The 25,661-nt window shown below is 40.3% G+C and overlaps 2 protein-coding genes and 1 long non-coding RNA gene across 3 annotated transcripts; 2 read left to right on the top strand and 1 right to left on the bottom strand.

The window, feature by feature from the left end:
* Positions 1–47: 47 nt before the first annotated feature.
* On the bottom strand, positions 48–11,458 carry LOC307268087 (myosin-6-like; the record flags this gene model as incomplete). Its single annotated transcript, XM_080050605.1, has 37 exons — positions 48–68; positions 187–321; positions 407–502; positions 598–702; positions 773–1,069; positions 2,138–2,341; positions 2,435–2,743; positions 2,832–2,956; positions 3,052–3,217; positions 3,304–3,487; positions 3,642–3,838; positions 3,925–4,043; positions 4,117–4,243; positions 4,347–4,736; positions 4,833–4,923; positions 5,081–5,226; positions 5,315–5,491; positions 5,569–5,811; positions 5,901–6,156; positions 6,238–6,374; positions 6,451–6,574; positions 6,675–6,880; positions 6,964–7,034; positions 7,128–7,437; positions 7,538–7,708; positions 7,818–7,967; positions 8,070–8,188; positions 8,319–8,457; positions 8,564–8,667; positions 8,750–8,848; positions 9,891–9,954; positions 10,145–10,237; positions 10,344–10,449; positions 10,543–10,570; positions 10,759–10,915; positions 11,014–11,157; positions 11,258–11,458. The coding sequence occupies 37 exons, from the start codon at positions 11,456–11,458 to the stop codon at positions 48–50; spliced, it is 5,811 nt and encodes a 1,936-aa protein (XP_079906731.1).
* A 7,302-nt stretch (positions 11,459–18,760) lies between these two features.
* On the top strand, positions 18,761–21,803 carry LOC307268088 (vascular cell adhesion protein 1-like; the record flags this gene model as incomplete). Its single annotated transcript, XM_080050606.1, has 5 exons — positions 18,761–18,832; positions 18,949–19,332; positions 20,783–21,088; positions 21,177–21,431; positions 21,766–21,803. Exons 1-5 carry the CDS (start codon positions 18,805–18,807, stop codon positions 21,801–21,803), a joined length of 1,011 nt encoding a protein of 336 aa, XP_079906732.1. The 5' UTR covers positions 18,761–18,804.
* Positions 21,804–22,640: 837 nt separating this feature from the next.
* Positions 22,641–23,760, top strand: LOC307267574. Its single transcript, XR_013845406.1, has 3 exons — positions 22,641–22,696; positions 22,851–22,911; positions 23,183–23,760. It is a non-coding gene; the product is annotated as an uncharacterized lncRNA (long non-coding RNA).
* The last annotated feature ends 1,901 nt before the right edge of the window (positions 23,761–25,661 follow it).

Below are 25,661 nucleotides of genomic sequence, written 5' to 3' on the forward strand. Positions count from 1 at the left end.
TTTGAGCCTCTTTGATGCAGAGTCTTCGAAGGTTCATGCTGAGAGCTTCACTCTTGGTCATTTCCCTTCTGTGTGAAACAATGGATCACAATAATTAGGTTCACAATCATTAAATGAACAGCATTGTTACTATAAGTACTAAGTGTAAAAAACAGAAATATGTCCAACACATGTTGGTTCACTGACCTTGGATCCAGAATCACGGGACTTGGCTCTCATCTTGTTGACCTGGGACTCAGAGATGTCAGCCCTCTCCTCCGCCTCGTCCAGCTCATGTTGCAGTTTACGCAGCTTGGTTAGATTGCTGTTGGCTTGCTCCTCCTGTTGATTAGTTGGTATTGGTAAGTATTTCAAGAATAAGGGAGAAAAAGGTCCATCTGTAATATCCGAATACACCTGTACTTACAGCCTCCTCTGAAGTCCTCTTGTAAGACTTGACCTTCAGCTGCAGTTTGTCCACCAGGTCCTGCAGACGGGACAGATTCTTCTTGTCCTCTTCAGTCTTCACAGAGTTGAATAAGCAGAATCATGCATTACTTTTTACAACTGATACAGGGAATGAATATGAATGAATGAAGAAGATCAATTACAATGTACCTGATAGGTAAGCTCCTTGAGGCGTCTCTCATATTTACGGACTCCTTTCACAGAGTCACCACCCTTCTTTGCCTCAGCTTCCACCTCAGTTTCCAGCTCCCTTACCTATGACAACATTAAAGTGTCAGACAAGCCCAGCAACATATCCTCATCTGAAAACATCGGTGTCACTCACCCTAGACTCCAGCTTCTGGATCTGCTTCTTGCCACCTTTCATGGCTATTTGCTCAGCTTCATCCAGGCGATGCTGCAGGTCTTTGATGGTTTGTTCCATGTTTTTCTTCATACGCTCCAGGTGAGCGCTGGTGTCCTGCTCCTTCTTCAGCTCCTCTGCCATCATGGCAGCATCAGTGATGGCCTTCTTTGCCTTCTCCTCAGCATTTCTGCACTCCTGCACTGCCTCCTCCATCTCATTCTGAAGCTGGACTGTGTCTCCCTCCAGCTTTTTCTTCTGGTTCAACAGGCTTGTGTTCTGCACAGAATCAAAGGTTTACGATGAATATTTTTAGTGAACACAGTATGCAACGTGGATATAATGAAATTATGATATAAAGGGCTGTAACGATATGTGTATCGAACCGAGAATCGCGATACACAGAGCCACGATCCCCCATCGCGGTGTTTTTTAATTATTTTTTCTTACGTTTTGGATAAAAGGTTTGGTGAAGGTAGCTGTAGCTTTGTTTTCTAACTTGATTTTTGGTTCACAGCACAGTTCAATATTGTTTATTTTTTAACAGTATTATTTTGTGATAGAGAAGAGAGAAATGTTATATCTTTGGTTATTTATTTATTCTTGCTGCTTATATTGTTCTTTGTGTTTAAATCTGTTAAGGTTATTTATTATTATTTATTTATTTATTTATTTATTATTCTTTCGGACAATTCCACACAATACACAATTTTCTCTTGCAAATATTCATACATCATACTTTGTTGTTGTCCGAAGGGAGACGGAAGAAGCCAAAGGCTTATCAGGTCCCGCCCCCATTTTCATCAGATTCTGATTCAGATACACAGTTACTGTTACAGAAAATTCAAATTCAAATAAAACAAACAAAAAACTTTTTTTTTTTTGATGATGATGATTTTGTTCTTTTTTTTTTTTTTTATATATATCTTTTTTTTAAGAAGCTGCAGTCCAATACACAGTCAATTTTAATCTGATTGCTTCAGCTTTTAAGATCAGTTCAGCACAGTTCAGTTTTTCTGTGACAATGCAAAGTGTGTCAAGTGTGAAGTGGCCTTGTATGTGGCCTGTTCCATTTCTTATCTGGTAGTCTAAATACTTCTGCAAAAGTATTCAAAAACAAGTCTGTCTGCTGGCCTCTATTATTCGTTACAATATTGTTATGAAAGGGACATTGACATTGTGCTCAGGTTATTAGTCTGTAATTTTCAATAATTTTTTAAACATAATTTAGTTTATTAAATGTTACATTAAGTTGTATGTATCGAATCGTGGGTCAAAAATTGTGATACAAATGGAATCGTGAATTTTGTATCGTTACAGCCCTAATGATATAATAATTTGACAAACCTGAGAGTGCAGCAGCTGAACTCTCTCACTGACATCCAGCAGTTCCTGCTCTGCCAGTTTACGACCTCTCTCAGTTTGTTCCACCAGAGACCTCAGCTCATCAAGTTCAGCCTGCAGCAGGTTGTTGCGCCTTTCCACAATAGCAATGTTCTCCTTCAGATCCTCGCTGACACGAAGAGAATCATCCAGCTGTAACTGGGAATCCTGTTTAAAGAAGAATTTTTGTAAATGTAATTCAAATAAAAAAAAAATTCAATGGTAAAAAGCAATTCAATGAATCTCAAGCCTCTATGGTACCTTCAGATGAGAATGGAGCCCCTTTAGCTGCTTCTGAGCCTCTGCTGCCTGCCTGTTGGCCTGGCTCAGCTGGATCTCCATCTCATTGAGATCTCCTTCCATCTTCTTTTTCACCCTGAGAGCCTCGTTTCTGCTGCGAGTCTCAGACTCCAGGGAGCTCTGCAGAGTGTCCACAGATCTCTGACTGTTACGCTTGGCCTGCTCCATCTCTTCCTCCCTCTCAGCAAGCTTACGCTCGATGTCAGCCTTCACCTGGTTTAACTCAAGCTGAGCTCGAAGAATCTTGCCTTCTTCATGCTCCAGAGACCCCTGTATTAACAGTCTATTTCATTAATATGCCTGTTCTTATAAGAAGGGCTATGAGTATAAGAAGAAATATATACTCATGAACTCCCACCTCAGCCTCCTCTAGAGCAGTTTGTATCTCAGCCTTCTCCTGCTCCAGCTGTTTACGGATCTTCTCCAGCTCATGGACGCTCTTCCCTCCCTCACTAAGTTGCTCAGTCAGGTCAGAAATCTCCTCTGTGAACAAAATAACAATAAATACAGATTAGCACCATAATGGCTCCAAAAGAATCCCTAAATCCACAAAAAGCCTCTTTTTATTTCCCCCAGACCTTGGAGATTCTTGTTTTCTCGTTTCATGGTCTCGAGATGATCCATAGATTCTTCATAAGAGTTCTTCAGTTTGAAGAGTTCAGTGCTGAGAGAACGAGCGTCTTTCTGGGCACTTTCCAGCTCACTCTGGGACTCCTCATACTTCTGCTTCCACTCAGCCAGGACCTAGTTAAAATGTGATCAGTGTTAGATTTATTATTGATTAATTAATTCAAAGTTCCCTGAGCTGCTGTGTTTCTTTCTCCCATTACCTTGTCAAAGTTTCTTTGTTTTTTGTCAAGAGCTGCAGCAGCAGCATTTGACCTCTCCACATCCACCATGAGATCTTCAATCTCACCCTGAAGCCTGTGTTTGGTTTTCTCCAGGGAGGCACACTTAGCGTTAGAGGCTTCAACAGCTTCTTCTGCGTCCTGTAAGCGTTGAGCTAGCTTTTTCCTAAAGGTAAAGATAAAAATATAAAATATTTACCTTAAAGATAAAATGGGAATATCATGGTATAATTCAGGAACTGGTTCAAACTGGGTTTATTCATGCTTAAAGGTTTAGTTGGGTAATCCTCTATTGTCCTACAATTTTACTGCATCCTTACTTTGCTTCTTCAAGCTCCTCCGTCCTTTGGATAGCATCAGTTTCATACTTGGTTCTCCACTGAGCCACCTCAGAGTTTGCCTTGGACATGCCACGCTGGAGCTCAGCTTTGGCTTCCTGCTCCTCCTCATACTGCTCCCTCAACAAATCACAGTCATGGCGAGAAGACTGCACTGCATGGGCAAGTGCATTCTTTGCCTGTAAGGTGATAGTATGAGCTGTTATAGACATAGTGTCAAATTAATGTAAGGACTGCAAACTGTGTTTTCGGTCAATTAAGATACCTTGACTTCCTCCTCTAGTTGTCTCTTGAGGTCTTCAACCTGCTGAGTGTAGGACTGCTTCCCTCTGGTCAGCTGAGAGACCAAGGAATCCTTCTCCTCCAGTTGTCTCCCAAACTCACCTATTGTTAAGGAAGAAATGTTTTCTCTTGTCTTAAATAGTGTGTATTTTTTTTATTCATAGATTTTTCTTACCATTCTCAGTTTGAAGCTTTGCCTTCTGCATAGTAAAATCATTGATGATACGCTGGCTTTCATCAGTTTTAGTCTTCAATTCACTCACTTGATCTTCAAGAGTGCGACACATTTTTTCCAAGTTTGTCTGAAAATTAGAAACTCTGTCATTATGAAATCTTTAACCCTGGGAAAAAACCATCAACAGAGCAAGCCTTAGTCTCCTTGGGGTATTTGTTTGTTTTACTCACTTTGGACTTGGAAACCCCCTCCATGTTGGACACAACATCATCCAGCTCCAGTCTGAGCTCGCTCTTTTCTTTCTCTAGCTTCTGTTTGACTCTCTGCAGGTTGTCAATCTGCTCTCCCAGGTCAGAAACGCTATCTGCATTCTTCTTTCTAAGTGTAGCAGCAGTGGCCTCATGCTGCAGAGTGGACTCTTCAAGGTCTCTGCGCATCTTCTGAAACTCAGCCTCTCTCTTCTTGTTCATCTCAATCTGGGCAGCAGTGGCCCCTCCGGCCTCCTCCAGCCTCTCACTGATCTCCTCCAGCTCTCTGGCCAAGTCAGCCCTTTGTTTTTCCACCTTGGCTCGGGCAGCTCGCTCTGCTTCCAGCTCTTCCTCCAACTCTTCAATTCGGGCCTGAATATAACAATTTCCATTGAGAATGCTAAATAATGAACAATGTATACGATTATTTGCATTAGCAACATAAAGTCTGTGTTTATTTCAGCTGACCTGTAACTCCTTTAGTTTTTTCTGAAGTTGGCCTGACAGTGCTTGTTCATCCTCAATCTTGCTTTGAAGTTGGCTTATCTCAAAGTCCTTCCTGTTGAGAGTGGTATATTTTAGAAAGTTGTCCCCACTTTTCTTACGTTTGATTGGGAAAAACTACCATTAGACAGGCTTATCTAAGTTGGCCAGCTTTAACCTCAGATAATGGTCAGTTAGAAAACATCTTAAATTCTGGTTTCCTCTAAACTTACTTTTTCAGCTTCTCTTCAAGTTGCTGCTTGTCATTCTCCAGGTCCATAAGGCTTTCCTGGCTCAACTTTAGATCTCCTTCCAGCTTTCTCTTTGCTCTCTCAAGATCCATTCTTACCTTCTTCTCTTGTTCAAGAGAACCTTCAAGCTATTTCAAAGCATAGAAAACAGATGTATTACATAATCCCTTGGTTGTTATTTAATCCTCTAATGAATATTTATAAAGTTGTACTCACATCATCGACTTGCTGCTCCAACTTGGCTTTGGCCTTCGTCAGAGTGTTGACTTTGTCCTCCTCACTCTGGAGGTCGTCCAGTGTTTGCTGGTGAGCCTCCTGGAGAGCTTTCTTCTCTTTAGTCAGCTTAGCAATGATTTCATCCAAAGCTGCCATTTCTTCAGTCAGGTTTTTAACCTAAATCATTATTTAGTTAGTAAACCTCTTCTGGTCAAATGTATGTTCTTTAGCTAGTAGTGAAAATACTTTGTTACCTTATTCTCAGTGGCATGCTTCTCCTTCTCCACTTTAGCCAGTGTCAGCTCCAGATCATCAATGTCCTTCTTGAGTTCTGAACACTCGTCTTCCAACTTCCTCTTTTTGGAAGTCAGTTCTGCATTCATCTCCTCTTCATCTTCCAGTCTCTCTGTCAGCTCTTTTGATTTGGCTTCAAGCTGGATCTTGCTCTTGATCAGACCCTCACAGCGCTCCTCGGCATCTGTAAGATTGTCTTGTTCCTATGGACAGTGGATTCAACAATTTCTGTTATAGAACACATTATTATTCATCACTTAAAATTTTCAGCAAACTGAATAACTGATCTTACAGATTGGACTGAGAGCTGCAGGTCGTTCTTCTCTTGGACAAGGCTGACCATTTTTTCTTCCAGTTCTTTCCTGCGGGCCTCAGATTTAGCGTAAGCCTCTTTGAGCTTTAGGAACTCCTCCTTCATGTTTGCCATCTCCTTCTCACTCTCAGCGGATTTCAGCAGAGGTTTGATCTTGAAGTACATCTTCATCCAGGGCCAATTCTTGACACCCATGAAGGCACGTACGTTCCACTGGATCACCAGTAAGCCATCCCTGCAGAAAACATAAGTTAACCAGAATAAATTGTTCTGTACTTTGCTTTTTTAAAGTAATTGTTGAAAGTAATACACCAACCTGCGCTCAACAATTTTCTGGAACTCAAGCCTGGCGAGAAGTCCTCTGGCTCTTGCTTGAATTCCAGTGATGATGAGAGCGAGACGATCATCTCTCATCTCCTCAAGAGCACCCAACAGACCAGCTTTGAAGAACACCTTGCAAAGATACAAGAAACATCAATCTGATTGCCTTTAAATAAAACTAAAATAAAAAATGTAATTAGCGCATTACCTTTGTGTGTCCAAGTTTGTACTGTTCATGATCAATATCCAGACCGCCTAGCAGTTTTTCTGCTCCTTTCTTATTGTCAATGAACTGTCCTTCAGGGATGGCATTTGGGTTCAGGATACGGTATCTGAAATAAAGTCGAATATAAGAAAACCAGAGGAACATTTTGACCATGGTGTCATTGTAGATGTAGTGAGATATGTTTCTAACTTTTGCATCTACAGTACCTTTGTTTGAAGTCTCCATACTGGATCCTGTTGGGGAATCCCTTCCTGCAGATCCTGATGCCTTCCAGCACTCCGTTACAGCGCAGCTGGTGCATGACCAGAGGATTTTCCATCGCCCCGGGAGTCTTGGTCTCATTGGGGATTAAGCAGCGTACAAAGTGGGGGTGAGTTGACCTGAGGTTGGTCATCAGTTTGTTCAAGTTCTCCTGTTGATGAACACAATACAATTTTAACAGGTTGTGTTTACCAAAACAAGGGAATATATACCAAACCTTAAGACATATCTTACCCTGTGCAGTGCAGACACAGTCTGGAAAGAAGAACCTTTTTTCTTTGCTCCCTTCCCTCCCTTGGGTTGCTCTGTGTGGAAGTGAGACATTTATTGTATTCTTGTCATTTTCACCTTTGTTCACCATTAAAGGACAAAAAAAATTGCAGTCAAAAATCCCTTACCTGAATCAGCGCCAGCATACCCAGCAAACAGAGCAGGCAGTAGCTTCATTGTGGACTTCTGGAAGAGTCCAACCACGGTCTCATTCAATGGGTCCTTGTTCTTCACCAGCCAGTTACCGATGTTATAATCAACAGTGCCAGCATAGTGAACCAGGGAGAAATGAGCCTCTGGTCTTCCCTTGATAATTCTGGGTTTCTGGAAGTTGTTACTTTTACCCAAATGGTTGTCATATAGTTTGGATTTAAATGTTGCATCACTGGCTTTGGGGAACATGCACTCCTCTTCAAGGATGGACATGATGCCCATGGGCTGAAAAAGGCAATACATTAGAATTAATTTAATGTAAACATTTAAGAAAGCAAATCTTAAATTATTACATAAATCCTTAAAACAAAAGCTCTGAACCAACCTTCTCAATGAGTTCAATGCAGGCTGCCAAGTCCATGCCAAAGTCAATGAAGACCCAAACAATGCCCTCCTTCTTGTACTCTTCTTGTTCCAGCACAAACATGTGGTGATTGAAGAACTGTTGCAGCTTCTCATTAGTATAGTTGATGCACAGCTGCTCAAAGGTGTTGAACTGTACATTTAAAAAAAAATGTGTGAGAGAAGATCATATTTTTCTTACATCAGCTTATGCGCATATAGTATGTCAAATGCAGCATGCTCATATAATGTCCGGCACATACATCAAAGATTTCAAAACCAGCAATGTCCAGAACACCAATGAAGTACTGGCGAGGTTGCTTGGTCTCCAGAGTTAAGTTGATTTTCACCACCATCCAGTTGAACATTTTCTCGTACACCGACTTGGACAGTGCACCAATAGAGTAATACACCTAGATAATTGCATAAAATCATGAATTACATTAAAATTGAAACTCCCTTAATCTTTCAAAACCCCAATAGATTGCAGTGGCGTCCCTCCCTTTTTAACTTACTTGCTGCTCACTTTGACCTTTGGTGACCCACTCGTTGCCCACTTTCACTCTTGGGTGACAGAGGCCCTTGATGAGGTCAGCAGAATTCAAGCCCATCAGATATGCAACTTTGTCTGTATCTGTAATTCAATTTTGTATAGGAAAAGCTTTTACTACATAATTTGTTTCACAAAGGCACACATCGGTTGAAGTTTTGCTCTTGTTGGAACGGAATAATAGTAAACTGTTATCGTTCTGAAGATCCTTTACCCTCTGTGCCGTCAGCCTCTGCTTGCTCTTCCCTCGCTTTCTGTTTGAACTTCATGTTTCCATAATGCATGATGGACCCAGTCAGCTTGTAAATGCCATTCTTCTCCTCTTGGGTGAAGCCCAGGACATCAAAAGCTTCCTTCAGCAAAATATAGTGTACATCACAAATATAGATTAAATTCAAGGTATTGTTGTAGGTAACCTGTGGTTTTGATAAATACATCACTGAACTGAATATTTCTTACATCAGTTGCCATTAGCTCATCAGAATCATCAATTGATGTGACAGAGATCTCTCCTTGAGAGATGAAGGCATAGTCATAGGGGTTGGCGGTGATTAGCAGCATTTCTGTCAAAGAAAAAAAAGTTTCATTCTGTGTGTCTGTGACGCTTCTTTAGGGTAAAATTAGTCTGAATCATCCAGTACTCACCCAGTAGTTCTGGTTTCTTTTGGGACAGAATCTGGTAGAAGATGTGGTAGTCTCTTTCAGCTTTAAGCTGATAAGTGACCCGAGATTTCTCTAGCAGATCTGATAGAAAATGACAATGAGATGTTAGTCTACATTCTCCCAGGGTTGTGCTGATCATAGACGGATTATGAGATAATGGGCCCCTGGGCACAGACTCTTAAAGGGCCCCCCACTCGTCCCTATCCAGTCAGGTACACTGACTTTTCCACACAGATACAAACAATTAATGGCAAAAACATATTAAGGAAGTCAGTGTTTCCCACAGGATTTTGGGATACTGTTGGAGGGACCCTGTACCTTGTTGGGTGGTCCGGGGGCATGCCCCCCCGGATTTTTTTTTTACCTTTTTAAAGTAAAATCCATCAATCTGGTGCACTTTGAGAGGAAATTTTAGAGGCTACATTATTTTACAGATTTTTCTTAAACAAGCAGCACTCTTCTTTACTCTGCAACTGTAAAAACAGTATTTATTTATTTATTTATTATTCTTTCGGACAATTCCACACAATACACAATACAATTTTCTCTTGCAAATATTCATACATCATACTTTGTGTTGTCCGAAGGGAGACGGAAGAAGCCAAAGGCTTATCAGGTCCCGCCCCCATTCAGGTTCCGCCCCCATCAAATAGTATAGTAGATGGGTCTGCAGACCCATGTTCTATGATGGAGGGGCCCATTTCAACAGATTCAGGGTGGATAGCTACTTTTTATGAAACATTTAGAATTCACACATAGAAAGCTTATTTCTGTATGTGCTTCAAGGCCCCTCATGAAGCCCCTTAGACAGAGCTACTAATGCTGTTGTTTTTAACCTGCTTTTGTATTTCTCCCCTACTAGTTGAGGGGCCCATGATGATTTCCATCTTGTTACATTTTAATGAGTATCCTTATATTTATATTTAGGCTATTCCTTTTTGGACCCAGTTATTGACATCAGTGACTGAGCTCTTTGACTATGCAACATAAAAAATTACTATCAGTATCTCTGGCTAAGGGCCCCCCTGAGCCCTTGGGCCCCTGGGCCTGTGCCCGTTGTGCCCGTGCAGTAATCTACCCCTGGTGCTGATGAATAGGGATGTTCATGTCACACTCTACTTACATGTTTCAATGTCAGCAGAAGATAACTTTCCACTGATCCCAAAATGGATTCGAATGAATTTACCCTGGTAGAAGAAAGAAAAAGGAAAATTTTGTTAATCCATTAAAAAAAACTAAATCGAAACTCAATTGCGAGCTTTGTTGAGGTAAGATACATCAGTGGCTTGGGTGAAAGTTTGCAGGTTCAGTGCACTGTTTTGCACAATAACAAAAACAAGGTGTGCATCTAATCAAATGAGTCATAATGGAACTCACAAATCTTGAGGAGTTGTCATTTCTGATGGTTTTGGCATTCCCAAAAGCCTCCAGAGCAGGGTTGCACTGGATGATTTGATCCTCCAGGGTGCCCTGTGGATTTATTGGTTGCAAAATTTAGGACACCAAAGTCCATACCTACTTTTTGATGTACAGCATATATAATAATGAAATCTTAATGAAACTGCTTTAAACCTACTTTTTTCTCCGAAGCAGCATCCTTCTTGCCACCAGCAGCTGCAATGCTGGCAAAGTACTGGATGACTCTCTTGGTGTTCACAGTCTTTCCTGCGCCAGATTCTCCACTGAGAATAAAAACAAACGTGAACTGAACATGCAAACAACATAAAAACTGCTCTTCATGTTGGAATCAGACATGTCTTATATGAAATACTTACGTGATAAGGACAGACTGGTTTTCTCTGTCTGCAGGATTAAAGTAAGTAAGTAAGTAAGTAAAGTTTATTTATATAGCGCCTCTCGCAGACCAGGGTCACAAAGCGCTTCACATTAAAAAAACACAATAAAACAAAAAAGCAATTTTCAAAGTGAGGACATTTTCTTTAAATGTTTGGATGGTGTCAGAGATTACATGTACAAAGAGCTAAACACACCTGACAGCATGTACTGGTAGGCATTGTCAGAAATGGAGTAGATGTGAGGAGGAGCTTCAGTCCTCTTCTTTCCTCTGTAGGCGTTGACCACGGCCTGATCGTACACTGGCAGCCACTTGTAGGGGTTGACAGTCACACAGAACAGCCCTGAGTAGGTCTGTGGACAGAGATACATAAAAACAGGTTAAATTCTTATTGGACTAGAAAGAAGATTTCATGCAGGAGAGGGTTTTTAGATATGCATTTTTTACTCACGTAGATCATCCATGCTGCGTAACGCTCTTTGAGGTTAAACAGCACAGCAGGCTCATGGAGGAAGGTGAACATAGCCATGTCTTCAATTTTATCGAACTTTGGCGGGTTCTGAGGGTGGACATCTTCTTCCTTCACAGTTACGGTCTACAAAAGGACACATTTTTATTGTATTATTGTGCTGTTTGAACTCATTTAATCCACTGTATACAACAATGGGATGGTAGACATTGTGTTTGCACTATACCTTTCCATATTCAGTGTCAACGGTGGCTGTGACTCCATCTCTGACGGTGACTGTTCCTTTCACGTACTCCACCTCAGGGTCAGGCACAAAACACTCCCTCTTTATGTCGAAAGCGCGAGTCTGAGCCTCCAGGCGCTCCTTATCTGACTTTCTCAGAAAGGAAGCGGCAACCCCAAACTCCGCCATTAGAGCGTCACCCATCTTGGAACCTGTGCGGTACAAATGAGTGATTTCACTGAGACTTTACATGTTTAGAAAATAAGATTTGGTCATGAAAGTAATTAAAGATTTCTTGGTGTCATCTCACCTGTTTTAACCCCTTTCACAAGATGCTTAGTTAAATCTGTTGCAAACGAAATAGAGGAAAATAAAATTTAGAAACCACTTAACACCTTATAAATATCCTTTCCTAAACCATGAAGACGGTAAACAAAATATAATTCTATCATAAGTATCTCCTTTACAATACTCACCCTCGGCCTGTCTGATAAGTTGGCCTCTTGATTCCAGTCCTTTTTATAATGGGTGAAGTCCAACCCTAAAACACAGATCAATTAATTATTCATTATTCATCTGCCTGCGGTCCATACAAGGCTCATTTCTATTTGTTCTCACGATCCAGATAAGGAGAAATCGCTGATGTGATGACATAAGGTCAGCAATTGTAAATTTCAGAGGCTTCGGTCTATTTTAGCTCACCACTTAATTTTTTTCTTGTGGCATTATAGGGACAATGTTTACGTCACGACTTGTGCGCTTGGATTGGTTTGAACCAAAACATACGTGAACATCTTTAACATCCTTTCTGTTTAACAAACATGTGTGCATTTCTCTCCATTCATGTGACTTAAGCACATCCACCTGTCTCCTGTTGATGAAGACAAGGTCACAATGCTCCATTGTCACAAGTAAGAGCAACAGCTTCTGTATACTGTACATTTGTCTTGTCAACTGTTCCTTTGTCTTTAGCATTGAGGACAAAGATAAACCTGTGAAATACTTCTTGGATTCTTCCTGACACTTGTGAGGTTGGTTTGATTGCCAGACCTTGGACTGTGATTGTTCTGCAGCAGGTGTTTTGTACAATGTTAAGGTCTCAGTGGACATAAATAAACACTTAAAGGCCATACATGGGAGTCCTAGGAGCATCTAACCTATATACTTAGCCAACCAAAGGTTTGCATATTATAATAGAAAGATTGGTTGGAAGGTTATTATTGTACATTAAACATTTACATTAGATCATCATAAGCATTTAGGATATAGGTTGTTATCACATAATCTATAATAACTCACACAAGGCAGGGTTTATTTGACTTTTTTTTCTTTTCTTTTTTGTATTTGTTTATTGGCAAAAATAAAAGCAGTGGAATAAAACAATACAGCTATTAGATCGCCAGAAGGGAAACAATAAAGTTAACAACTTATTTCCATTGCGGTCCATGATGCTACACAAGTCTACACTGACTGCAAATGCAGTTCAAAATGTGTGATAACTAAAACTATCAGGAATAAGAAAAAAACATTTTTTTGTAAAAAAAATGTATAACAATTATGATATCGTATCGGACAGTATTGGTATCGGCCGATATCGGAATCGGATTGGAACTAAAAATAGTGGATCGGTGCATCCCTAGGTTCATGCAGTTATGCAAGGTACACCAACTTATATTGTACATTCATTTTCAATATGTTTAAATAAATATGTACAGGCTTGTTTGGTTTGCGGTGCAGAACTTTCACTTTTATTTAAGAAGTATTTTATTTATTGGAGACTTTGGTTGTATGCAGCAGTTTTTTCTTTTCTATACTGGAAAATACCTTTATTTTTTTTATCAGGCGTAATTACCTCATTATCTTAATGAAAATGAGTGTAAAGCAAATAAGACTGAAACAGGTCCGTCAAACAGAGACTTGGGAGAGTGGCGGAAAGAGGCCCAGAGGTTTGACAAACTGCTCAGTGAAAAGGTTTTGATCCCCTTAACCCTCAAGATTCCTGTTAAGTTTTACTGTCCAAGGAAAGTGACAAGGTGCTAACTGAGGAAGTAGTAAGTTCATTCTTTTGCGGGACCTTAACACAACACTTGAAAGCCTCCTTGAATGTCACTCATTTGCACTCCATGATTAGATGTGACCTCCTTGGGCATGAGGTCTGCTTACAGTGATGTCTACTGTCCAGGTGCCAGCTGTCTGCTTGTCTCTCAGCAGTCTTACACATGACCAGGCATGACGGCTGTCAGTTGAGGAGCAGTATGTACTGTAGTTGTACTCACTTCAGTTTATTTATACACACACACTCAGACAATAGGATTCATTGTTGGGGGAATAGTTTCAGTCACAAAGACTGCTCAAAAAATTTGGTTTTACATAGGAACAGTCAGTGATTTAGACCTATGGGAAAGCTGCAGTAAATGTTCAGACGTGTTTTATGGAAAGCGCACATTTGATGAGCCCGATGCTCATTCATTAGAAAACTTTATTTATTTATTTAAACATTAGCAATTTCAAACTGACTCTCCCTTCAAACTCTTAATAAAGGATTTCAATTCATTGAGAGTCGCTAGGTCCTGAAGGTTGAGCTCCTTCTGCAGGGTGCTCCAGGAGCAGGGCACACACATCTTCAGGGCCTCCTTCCTCAGATCTTGGGGAACAGTCATAAACACAATGTCCTGAGACCATCACCCATGGGAGACACATTTTCTGGAAATGTATAACGACACATTTCAGGGGAGTTTACCTTAAATATGTTCTCCGTAATATTAACATCCAGCAGTTTATTGTCTGTTAAGTTCCTATCTATCAAATAGTGAGTTAAAACAATGGTGATTGAGCATGTGGCCCACTGATGAAAGCGCCTGTATTTGCGGCTTCGCCCAGTTTTACTATCCGAGTGTCTGTGGCGACCTTCACGCACTGCAGTGCTGTGTATAGTATGAAGAGCAACTCTTTCTCAGGTGACTAAGAATGTCAATGCATGTCATGCAGTTTGTTGACAATTGCATATGACAGAGATAGAATAGGAGGTGTTTGCAGTGCATAAAACCCCTCACTACAAAGATGAATGCTCATATGAGAGTTCAGTGGTGCACAAACCACAGGCACAGGTCTTTCAATGTGGATAAATGTGACAGCCTATGGTCAGATTACTCATCGCTCACCATTGTCAACAAGTGGGGGAAGCATGTGTTAAGAACAGTACAGGCCTTACTGCTTGACCCAGGCTACAGTAGGGGAATCTTGTGGCTCTGTAATGCAGCTGGGGGGATTTGCTAGCGCCTGTACCCTTAGACTTATCAAGGTTAACTTTCGAGGAATAAACAAGGACCAGGGTTTCCGAGACTGATTCAGATACAGATACAGAGAGGCATTTATCGTGAGAGAGTGAGTTCTGTTTATTAACAAGTAAACAGAACAAAGGTTAGGTTGGGGGGCAGCCAGGCAAGGCAGGAACAGGGTGACCAGAATGGTGGCGTGGCTGTCTATATCCAGAAAGGTGGGTTAAGGAAACTGTTGTAGCCATTTGCTTCAGTGGGCTGCATGTCTGCAAATGTAATTTAAAGGGGTAGTTCAGGATTTTAGACATAGGGCCTTATTCCCAAGTTAGCCTTGGTGTTCTTTATCATTGGAGACAGTTTTCAACACATTTAATTCAGTCCTTCTAGTTGCAGAGTGCGCTCGTGCTAAGCTAGCGCACGGCATCGGGGGAATACCTAGCCTGCTACTAAAACAGTCTTACCCACTCCACAGTACACCCGAGGCCAATCAATTATAACGCCAGACTATCGATGTAAATGTCTGTGTTGATAGAATAATTTTAGAAATAAAACCAACCTCGCATCGCATGAATTATCGCATTTTGAGGGACTGCTTTCTTAGCAGCAGCGGACTTTTACTTTGCTGTGTAACCGAATCACTACAGCAGAAAGTAAACAGAGCAGCGTGGGACAGAAACTGAAACTGCACTGCCACCAGTCTACCGTCATTCTGTCCCGGTTCTCTGCTGCAGCTCCAGCGGGGGCTGTCTCTACAGACGCTCTTTCTCTTTCTGCCCTTTGAGCATCCCTCTCAATTCTTCATCAGTGTATTCCGGCTCGTACAGGTACGGGCAGCAGCAGGTAAACAAACTATTATAGAGCCTGTAACCTAGGTATTAGTCCGCCGCTGCCGCAGCCTACAAGGAATAAAGTCCCTCAAAATGCAATATGCGAGGTTGGTTTTATTTCTAAAATTATTCTATCAACACAGACATTTACATCGATAGTCTGGCGTTATAATTGATTGGCCTCGGGTGTACTGTGGAGTGGGTAAGACTGTTTTAGTTGCAGGCTAGATATCCCCCCGATGCCGTGCGCTAGCTTAGCACGAGCGCACTCTGCAACTAGAAGGACTGAATTAAATGTGTTGAAAACTGTCTCCACTGATAAAGAACACCAAGGCTAACTTGGGAATAAGGCCCTATGTCTAAAATCCTGAACTACCCCTTTAAGATCTGCATTTACATCTGGAAGGATGCGTATGCAAAATACTGTATGAGATCAAGATGACCTTTACATAAAAGCTAGTTGACAGCCATGATTCTTATTAACTTGACTTATACCTGACTTAACTACTTCTACCATTTTTGCCTCTATATGAGAAAGATCTTCACCATGGGGAGGCAGTCCCTGGAGGGATCATTGTGTTCATCTGTGTGGTTGTCGTGTGATGCCCTCTAATGTTTGCCCACATTTTATCCCAATGAGCGCACTCATAACGAATGAGGATTATGTGAAAACAAGAAATGTCTCTCGTGTCATCATTGTTTCATGATATTTCAGGTGGGTAATGTGTTTAAAACTTAAGAGAAGTTGCTGTAACTGAAAAGAGAATGTGCAGTAAAGTATGAGTGTGGAAATGAATGTAAATGGAAGCTCACAAGGCCTGACGCCTGCCGAGAACGGTGTAATGGCAGCGCCTTAAACTTAACTGTTATTGTTAGCAGGCAGCTAGTTGGTGAAAGCTAGTAAAGGCCAAGCTTGTCTCTACCTTTTTTTAATGGGGATTACAACACACGTGGCTGGCTCCTTGATCTATTGTATGGTGTCAAAACAAAAGGTGTATTGGGTTTGTAAAGCATTGAAATAGACTGTTCAAAAAACGGTTAAAGACATGCAAGTTGAAGTTCATGACTAAAGTTAGAATATGTTAATTCATGAAGTTAACATGTCTCGGTAAGAAAATGTGTATGTTAAAAATGTTCAAGTTTATTTACAAGATATTGTGAAATACAAGTCCAGTTAACACTTAAGTAATCTTAACAGCATTAAAGCTGCACTGTTGACTAAATGTTCCTTTGAAAGGGCAATAGAGATATGAAGAAGAACACTGGATTGATAGTATATTTGTGTGTTTATGGAACATTATGGGCCAGTTTCACAGACATGAATTAAGCCTAGTCCTGGACTAAATGGAATTTTGAATGGAGATTGTCCATTGAAGGTACAATTTAGTCCAGAACTATGCTTAATCCATGTCTGCGAAACCGGCCCTATAATATGTCTACAGAGACAATAATTATATACTCTAATATGATACTGGAAAAATAAATGGACAATGTGAAGTTAAACAGTACAGTAAAGAACATGTGAATAAAGATAACGAATGAGGATTATGTGAAGACAAGCCGCGTCTCGTGTCATCATTGTTTTCTGATATTTCAGTTATCTATACATCTGTCCACTGACATGGGACCCGTAACAGTCGCATTTGGTTAGTATCTATAATCAATTTAATTTCCAGATTCATCCAACCAACACCACTGGTTTCGGTATAATATATGGTATTATTACAACCCCAATTTCAAAATAGTTGGGATGTTATGCAAAATAAATAATAAAACAGAATGTGATCATTTCCAAATCCTTTTTGACGCGTATTCAATAAATAACAGTAAAAATACATCATATGCATTTGTTTAAACTGATCAACTTTATAGTTTTTTGTTAATATGTATAATTATTAAATTTAAAAATTGCAACACGTTTCAAAAAAGTTGGGATGGGCAATATTTACCACTGTGTTACATCACCCTTTCTTCTAACAACTCTGAGTGAGCGTTTGGGAACTGAGGACATTAATTGTTGACATTTATCAGATTAAATTACAGCACAAGATGAATATTGGAACATTTACAATCTTTTAAGGGTTATGATATGAGCATATTATATCAACTGATCAACAAGACCCAAATAAATCAAACACATAGTACATTCACACAAAGTAACCCATAACCGCTGCAATGAGCCTTAAAAAAATGTAATGAAAAAAAACTATTTAAAAGATAAATACATTTTAGGGTTAACCCGTCAAAAAGTAGGTTTTATCCAAAGACCCGCCTCTGAACAGGCAGATAGCCAATCATAGTTTAGGATAGAGGTGTGGTAGATGGCGAATGGTTATCAGTTGTCAGGGATCTCCCTGGACAGGCCCATGAGATATCTTATCTTATATTATAACTACATTTATTTGGCTAAATGTATTTATAATGACTGCAATGTGTTTGAAAATATAATGCAAGCCAAACCAGTAATGTTATAAGAATGTGTGCATGCTGACCCTTTTTCTTCATAGATACTTCCTTGTGGGAGGCTGCTGTCCAACTATTTCCTCTGCACTTTGGGCAGTGAAGCCTGTTTAATGAGCAGCCCCCTATTCAATCATTACAGTAATGTTTGTATTTTCCTGAATTCTTGAAATGTTTTGTTTTCCTTTTAAACCTGAGAGTGAGCAACACAGGGCACCAGACGTTGTGAGGTGAGATGAAATACTGTGCATTTTTCACAACCAAACCTGATTTATCTTTACGTAAACAATCATAATAATAAAATAAAAAAACTATCTCTGAGGAGTGTTTGAGGATATTTTCAGTGTTTTTCTTCAAGAAATAAAAGCAATGGTGGCTTTTAAAATGGAAAAAGGTGAATTCTTTCCTGATTTCAACATGCAACAGGTTAATTAAATACTTATCTCTAGCTGGAGAACAAGTAGGCCTAGGTGAAGTTTCCCCCTCTGCAGAATGTGTTGCATTGTTTGAAAGTCAATAATTGGATGTGATCAAATATCCTACTTTTTGTGGTTCATGTACACTGTAAGTTTGCAGCGGGCACTAAATGTGTGAACTTTACTGTAAGTCCCTTGGGTCAGATGATGCATGTAAAAAAAAAAACAAAAAAAAAATTAAAATAATAATAACTGAACTAACTGTGTAGTTTTGATAGACAGAGAGCTATTGTATTCGAACAGCCAAAAGGGGAAGTGGGTTATTTGGAGTGATGAGCTCAAATTCAAAAACTGAAGTATTTTCACCCCTAAAAGGATATCATTTTTGCTGTCTCTTGGATGTGGACAGACAGCTGGTTAGATAAGGTTATTTCCCCTATTTTACTTAATATATTTGGAGCCAAGACAATCATATTATTTTGTTATACTTATTGTGAACTTTATTTTGTTTGCAAAGCGAGGCGATGGATTTCTTGGCCTCCTTGTCTGTGAATATTGCAACATACAGCATGTTTCTCCATGTCTTCTTTCTCTCAGGTAAGCAGGTTGATTAGTCTGTTCCTTCCATTTTTTTCTCTCTCTTTGATACATTCTATATTTATAGTTTTCTCCACATTATGAAACATTATTATAAACATGAGTTTGATTTACAGGTGCTTTGGCTGATTGTCCTGGAAAGGCAGACCTCGTCATTACTGCACCACGGAAGATGGAAGCCCTGAGTGGGTCTTGTTTGCAAATCCCATGTAACTTTACAGCTAAAACAGGACAAAGCGAGTTTAATGCCAGCAGAGAAACTTTTGGAGTGTGGATTAAAACTGACAGCAGTGTTTCCATTCAAAACAATGTGATTTTCAACAGTAGTCGGACAAATAACGCCCATCCAATGAGTATTACTGGAAACCTGAGTCAGAAAAACTGCACCACTTTATTTTCCAGTTTACTCACAACTTACACAGACAAATACTTCTTCAGGATTGAGAACTGGCTATACAGGGCAACAGCTTCTTGTGATCCTCTTCAAATACAAGTTACAGGTAAGAGAGTTTTGTTTGTATTGGTCAGCCTGTGATGTTACAGCAAGAATAGTAACACTTACCTTAATTGTGAAACTAAAAATCTATAGTAGGATGATCAAAATTAATCGATAACAGTTTGTGATCACTCATACTTTGTTTGATGACAGCAGAGATGACACCTTCAGTGTGCATTAAAAGTTAGCCCTATTTTGGCAACAATCCAAGCGATGTGGTTTTCAACAGTAGTAGTAAAGTGGTAAAGATCTATCCAATGAGAAATTACTTAAGACCTGAGTCAGAAAGACTGCACCAGTTTATTTTCCAGTTTACACACAAATTATAGACAGACACTTCTTCAGGATTGATTCTTGTGATCCTCTTCAAATAACATTTAAAGGTTAGAGAGTTTGAAACAGTATTGTTTGTAATAAAATGCAAATCGGTTGTAGCCCTCACTTCTGCTGTAGGATTATGAACCTCTAAAGTTACAGAAACCAGCCGTTGGTTTGAATATCTGACGAAAATATAAATACTTCCTTAATCTTGATTGTGGCTTTTTTCCCCTGCACCAATGTCCCAATAAACCCACAAAGAAGATGCCTCTCCGTACTGAACTTTGCTTAAAAGGGGAAGTCTCATGCGTTGAGTCATTTTAGATAATTGTCTTCAGTGACAGTGAACTGATCTGAGTTTACTTTTGACAGTTGTCGTCAATCCCTGATGCAGCCAATTAATTTTTCACATTACCTGAGAGTTTCACTGCCCTATAATGAGGTTTTCCCTCATGAAATCATGGATGAAATGTTAGATTATTTCACTGTCTTTCAAATGTAGAGGACTAGAGGTATGAAATATTATAAAAGCGATATACTCAAAAGAAGTACAAGTACCTTCAAACTGTACTTAATACATTTAATAGAACTAGTAACTTTCCACTACTGGACCCCAGAATTTTCTTACAGGACGATCATGAGATTCACGTTGGTAGTTTGACATAAATGTTCGATTGATTGCCATGAATTCTGGTTCAGAGGTCATAAATGAGATCACCTGAAATTGAATAGAGCACCACCATCATGTCAATCCCTTGATCTCTGCAACACATTATAAACAAACATAATCAGCTTCGGTACTACTTTGCAATAATTAACTAATGCTAACAAGCTAATATGCTAAATGAGTAACTTTATATGCTAAATATCAGCATGTTTGCATTGTTATTGTGGAATGTTGGCATGCTGCTTTTAGCTATTCTAACTGGCCTCTTCTGCATTGATTGTGAGTCACTGTATCTTTGTGTTAAAATCTCAAACATTCTGCAATATGACACTCACTTATTCAGAATGTATGCAGAGGGATCAGCGTACATACTATAGCTGGTAAATAGTAATATTTATCTTGGCCATTGGCCAATACATAGCTATACTCGGTCATTCAAGCTGATTGTGAGCCCGTTTCTAAACCCCAGATTCTCCTCGGAGGCCCAGCATTGAGATCTCAGGTGATCTGAAGGAGAAGGTGTCTGTCACTATAACCTGTTCAGCTCTCACTCCCTGTCCACACTCCCCTCCTCAACTCACCTGGAATCTCCAACAAGACCCTCACAACAACGTAGAGGAAAACACAGATGGAACCTTCACCACTAAAATCCAGCAGACCATCACACTGTCAGACCGACATGATGGAAACAACATCACCTGTTCTGCCAGATACACTGTGAATGAAGGAGAAGACGTGAAGACAGCAGAGGAGACTAAGACTCTCAGTGTTTCATGTAAGACAACCACAGTTTGTTATTGGATCCTGTTAGAACATGATGTTTCAGTTTTTAATTAGTAAAGTGAATCCCACATTTTCCTCAGATGCTCCTAAAGACACCTCAGTGTCCATCAGTCCGTCAGGTTTGGTGTCAGCAGGGAGCTGGGTGAACCTGACCTGCTCCAGCAGAGCCAAGCCTCCAGTCAGACGCTTCACCTGGTTCAAGAACAGCAAAGACGGACCCATGACTGTATCTGAAGGACAGTTTTACAGCTTCAATGTGACAGACGGAGGCGTTTATTACTGTGTGGCCACAAACAATCTCGGCAACCAAACATCAGCAAATTTTAATATCAAAGGTAAATTGACTTTAAGCTAAATTGGATAACTGTTTTCATATAAATGAATGTCGGTTACATACAAGACATTGCCAAATGAGCTGACCCTAAATAGATTAAGCCGATCAGCTCCACAAAACTCTTTTTGAATTTCAAAGTATGGCAGCGTTTACAAACTGGCGTCGCACCCAGACACTGGAGCAGGAGCCCAAGAAGCGCCCACAAAATGGGTCAGTTGTTTGATTATAATGCTAAGAAAAAACCTGGACATACAGCAGAAGGTATACAGTCCCTGCATGATCACCAAAGGCTTACGTCATGTAGATGCGCTGACACTTTTGTTGTAATATCTCAGGTTTCCTCATGGGGGCTACAGAAAGGTACACACTATAGCTTTAACTGGACCAAATCCATTCACTTTTGCCTCGTTTCCACGGAGTAGAGCGGGTCGGGTCGGAGCGGCTCAGAGCGGGACAGCTCACTTATAAGAATCTCGGTGGTGTTTCCACCGCCGACCCTTACTGGTTTAGGCTGGAATGCGATAGCCGCCGCCAGAATATGGGTCAAACTATCGGGCTGTGGAACAACTGTGGTCAAGCCAGCGGTCTCTCGTTTTTGCTTGGTCAAACCAGCCGCTTCTTTATTTATTCCCCCCGTGTTGTTGTGAGCGTAAACGCACAGAGACGGCTCGGTGCAACTGATAGAGACAGTGAGTGAACAGCGCTGGCTGCTGCAGCTACGTGGCATCGTAGCAGTGGGACAAAAACTGATTCATTTAATGACGAGGAAAAACACCACACAATAAACAGTGCTGCGCTCACATTTTCGCCAAAACACAAGACTCTCTTCACTTGTGCCGAGGTGACTACACGGCGGAAATTATTCTTTCGACCAATAAACGGACGGTATGTGTAGCTCCGCCTTTTCGGCACCCTTTCAGGCGGCTGGTACCCCAACGGAGGAGTACTGAAATTAGGAGCGGCTTAGAGCGGTTAGGTGCGCTTAAACCGTACCCTACCCAACTTTTGGCAAATGAAAAGCCAAAATACCCGGACCGAATAGCTCCGACCCGACCCGCTCTACTCGGTGGAAACGAGGCATTTGATCTTAAGAGTAACTTGCACTGCAACCGCTACATCAGTTTTGTTACAAGTTTTCTTTCATTCGTCACTAACATTTGGTTTGGTTCTACAAACAGACCGCCCTGATGGACCTGTTCAATGGGAGGCAGTTGTTGGAGGAATCATTGGGTTCATCATACTCATTTGCCTGGTTGTCTGTGTTTGGTAAGTCACAAAGTAAAGCAGCAAATGTTACTCAAACTTCCAGGACTTCTGCTACAGCCACATTCAAGAAGAAGGAACTGATGATTGTGTAATATTCTGTGGGTGTGTACATCTCTGCAACAACGTCTCAAAAGTCCAATGGTTTGTTTTGCAGTGCCCTTGTGCGCTGTAAGCGGTCAAACACAACGGATGATTCAACTCAACAACAGAGTCAGGTTGGAAGAAGCACTGCACTCAAAATGTTTTTAACACGGCCACTGAGCAACAAACACTGAACACAAAATAGACGATTAATGAGGGGGTGGAAATGTGACCAAGTTTCCAGTTGACAACCTACAGAGGCGACGATTTAATTATTTTTGCTCTTCCGGGACACGACATAAGATGTTTCGCTGCTGCTGTGACCAGTAAAATGTGGATCCTGACTCCAATTCAAAATGACCGTCTGCATAAAATGTCCCAACATCTTGTGTTTTTTTTTTGCAGAGTTCAACAGGAGTAGAGCTGTTTGTTGAAAAATCAGCAAGGAACACAGAAGAAGGGGAAAAGGACCTCCACTATGGTGAGATCGACTTCTCTAAGCAGAGACCTGAACCATCCTATGACTCGGTGCGGGAGAGTGGACAGCAGCAGGATACAGTGTATGCACAGGTCAATGTGTCCCAGACAGCCAATAGCTTCACACCGGCTGCTGAAGGCCAGGAGGATCTCTACGCTCAAGTGAAGCAATAATAAGAGCAGTTCTGTTGCATTTGAATAGAATTCATACTAAATGTGCTTTTATTCGTATTGATACGACATACTGTTTTTATGATAGTTATGTTGAAAAAGACGCTGGAACAAAAATAGGAAGAATGTTGTCTAAGCATTTTGTGGTCAAAAGAAGACCAACTAGGGGGCGCCCTTAGCTCAGTTGGTAGGGCGTCCCCCCCATGGGCCTCGGCCAGCAGCAGACCTGGGTTCGATTCCAGCCCGCGGTCGTTCTCTGCATGTCACTCTCCTCTCTGCCCCATTTCAACTCTGTCTCTACACTATCAATAAAGCATAAAAATGCCAAAGAAATATCTTTAAAAAAGAAAGAAAAAGAAGACCAACTCAATCATCCTGCGTTTTTGTTGTTGTTGTGTGTATCAGTATGTTCAAGTGCCCGCAAGAACTCACACCTTTGTGTCAATGATTTCTTATTGAAATGTCAGCTTCCAGCCATTCACAGTCGCAAAGCTATAAAAAAGGGTACAAGTTTGAATGACACCAGAGGCCTTCCTGCACACACATAAGCAGTTTACTGGTGCAGGGCATTTAGCACAAGATGAGTTTTGTCAGCCTGGTTAAAAGTTATCTCACATTTAGTGCACTCTGTTTTCTTCATACCTATTGCCCCTGGATTTAAACACATTGATATATTGTCATGTGATAAAAACCTTTGGAACCATCTTCTTAATATCCTAACAATCATATTTCAACATGGACAATATTCAATAAATGTATCAACATGTTCATTTTCAATGTAATAAAACAAGAAGAGAGGTAAGCCAAATAAACCTCATCGCATTATTGCTCATCATTCCTACTAAAAATACTTAAAATACATTTATTTCAAAAGCTTTTAAAATATGACTTCATACAAAAAATGTATGTCACTTGTAAACCTGTCTGACAGGGTTTCATCACACCGAAGTAAACAATAAAACACTTTTATCTTTTATGTCACAAAATAATTTATTTAAAACATTTCAGTCTGGTTTTAGAGCATCGCACAGAAACTGCCCTCCTCAAGGTAACCAATGAGCTGCTTTTAACTACCGACCGACAGAGGAGAGAGTGCAATTTTAATTCTTTTAGACCTAAGTGCCGCTTTCGACACAATAGATCACACAATTTTAATAAATTGTCTTAAATCTTTTAATGGTATCAGGGACACTGCACTTGGTTGGTTCAATTCTTATCTTTTTAACAGAACCTGTGTGGTCACCATCGGCAACCACTCTTCCTCGACAACCCAAATAGCCTATGGTGTAGGCTACATAGCCTACTGTATATGCTCCCACTCGGCCAAATCATCCAGCGGAACAACACAGATATAGGCTACCTCCCGCTGAGATCCAACGATCCGAGAAGCCTGGCTGCAGTTTTAGATCCGCGGGTGAGGCCCTTACTGTTCCAATGCCGAGGCTCAAGACTAGAGGTGATCGGGCCTTCTCCACCACCTCGGCTTTGGAACGACCTGCCCGTGGAGATAAGGCTGGCTGAATCAGTAACCTCTTTTAAATCACTTCTTAAAACACATTTTTATAAACTTGCTTTTACATGATGCCATCTATGTATTCTTATTATTCTCTTCCTCAATGTCTTTTTATCCTAGCACCTATTAATCTTGTTTGGTGTGTTGTGTGTGTAGCCTATATGAGTATTTATCTTTTTGTATGTGTTTTTTGATTAGTATGTATTTATTTGATTGTACTTGCTCATATGTATTTTGTTAAAGCACTTTGTAAACCATAGTTATTAAAGGTGCTATATAAATAAATATATTATTATTATTATAATATGAGTAATACAGAATGTGGTAACTGCTGTGTGGTTTAAAAGCTATTGCTGCCTCCGCCTGTGATGACATGAGTGAATGTGTTTAAATGACAAGGTTTGTCCGTGTGTGGCTGATCAAACAAAGCGGTGCATTGCCACATGTTGCCCTCTACCTTTGTTGAAAATAAGAGTATACAGTAGCTGCCCATTTAACTAAGTGTTAATGACTGCTTCGTTAATGCTTGATTAAAAAGAATTAACAAAGCGTTAACGGTTAATTAATGTACCCTTAATGTACCCTTATCGTAAAGTGTTTTACGAAATGTTTTTTTTATCTTGTGATTTTTCACCATTTTGAACAAGTCGTTTTGATCTCTTAACATTTTCTTACACATTTTGTATCCCTCTCCCACATTTCCATAATGACTTCAATAATGGA

Source organism: Ammodytes marinus, assembly GCF_949987685.1.
Source record: "Ammodytes marinus genome assembly, chromosome: 21".
In the NCBI taxonomy this organism is placed as follows: Eukaryota; Metazoa; Chordata; class Actinopteri; order Uranoscopiformes; family Ammodytidae; genus Ammodytes; species Ammodytes marinus.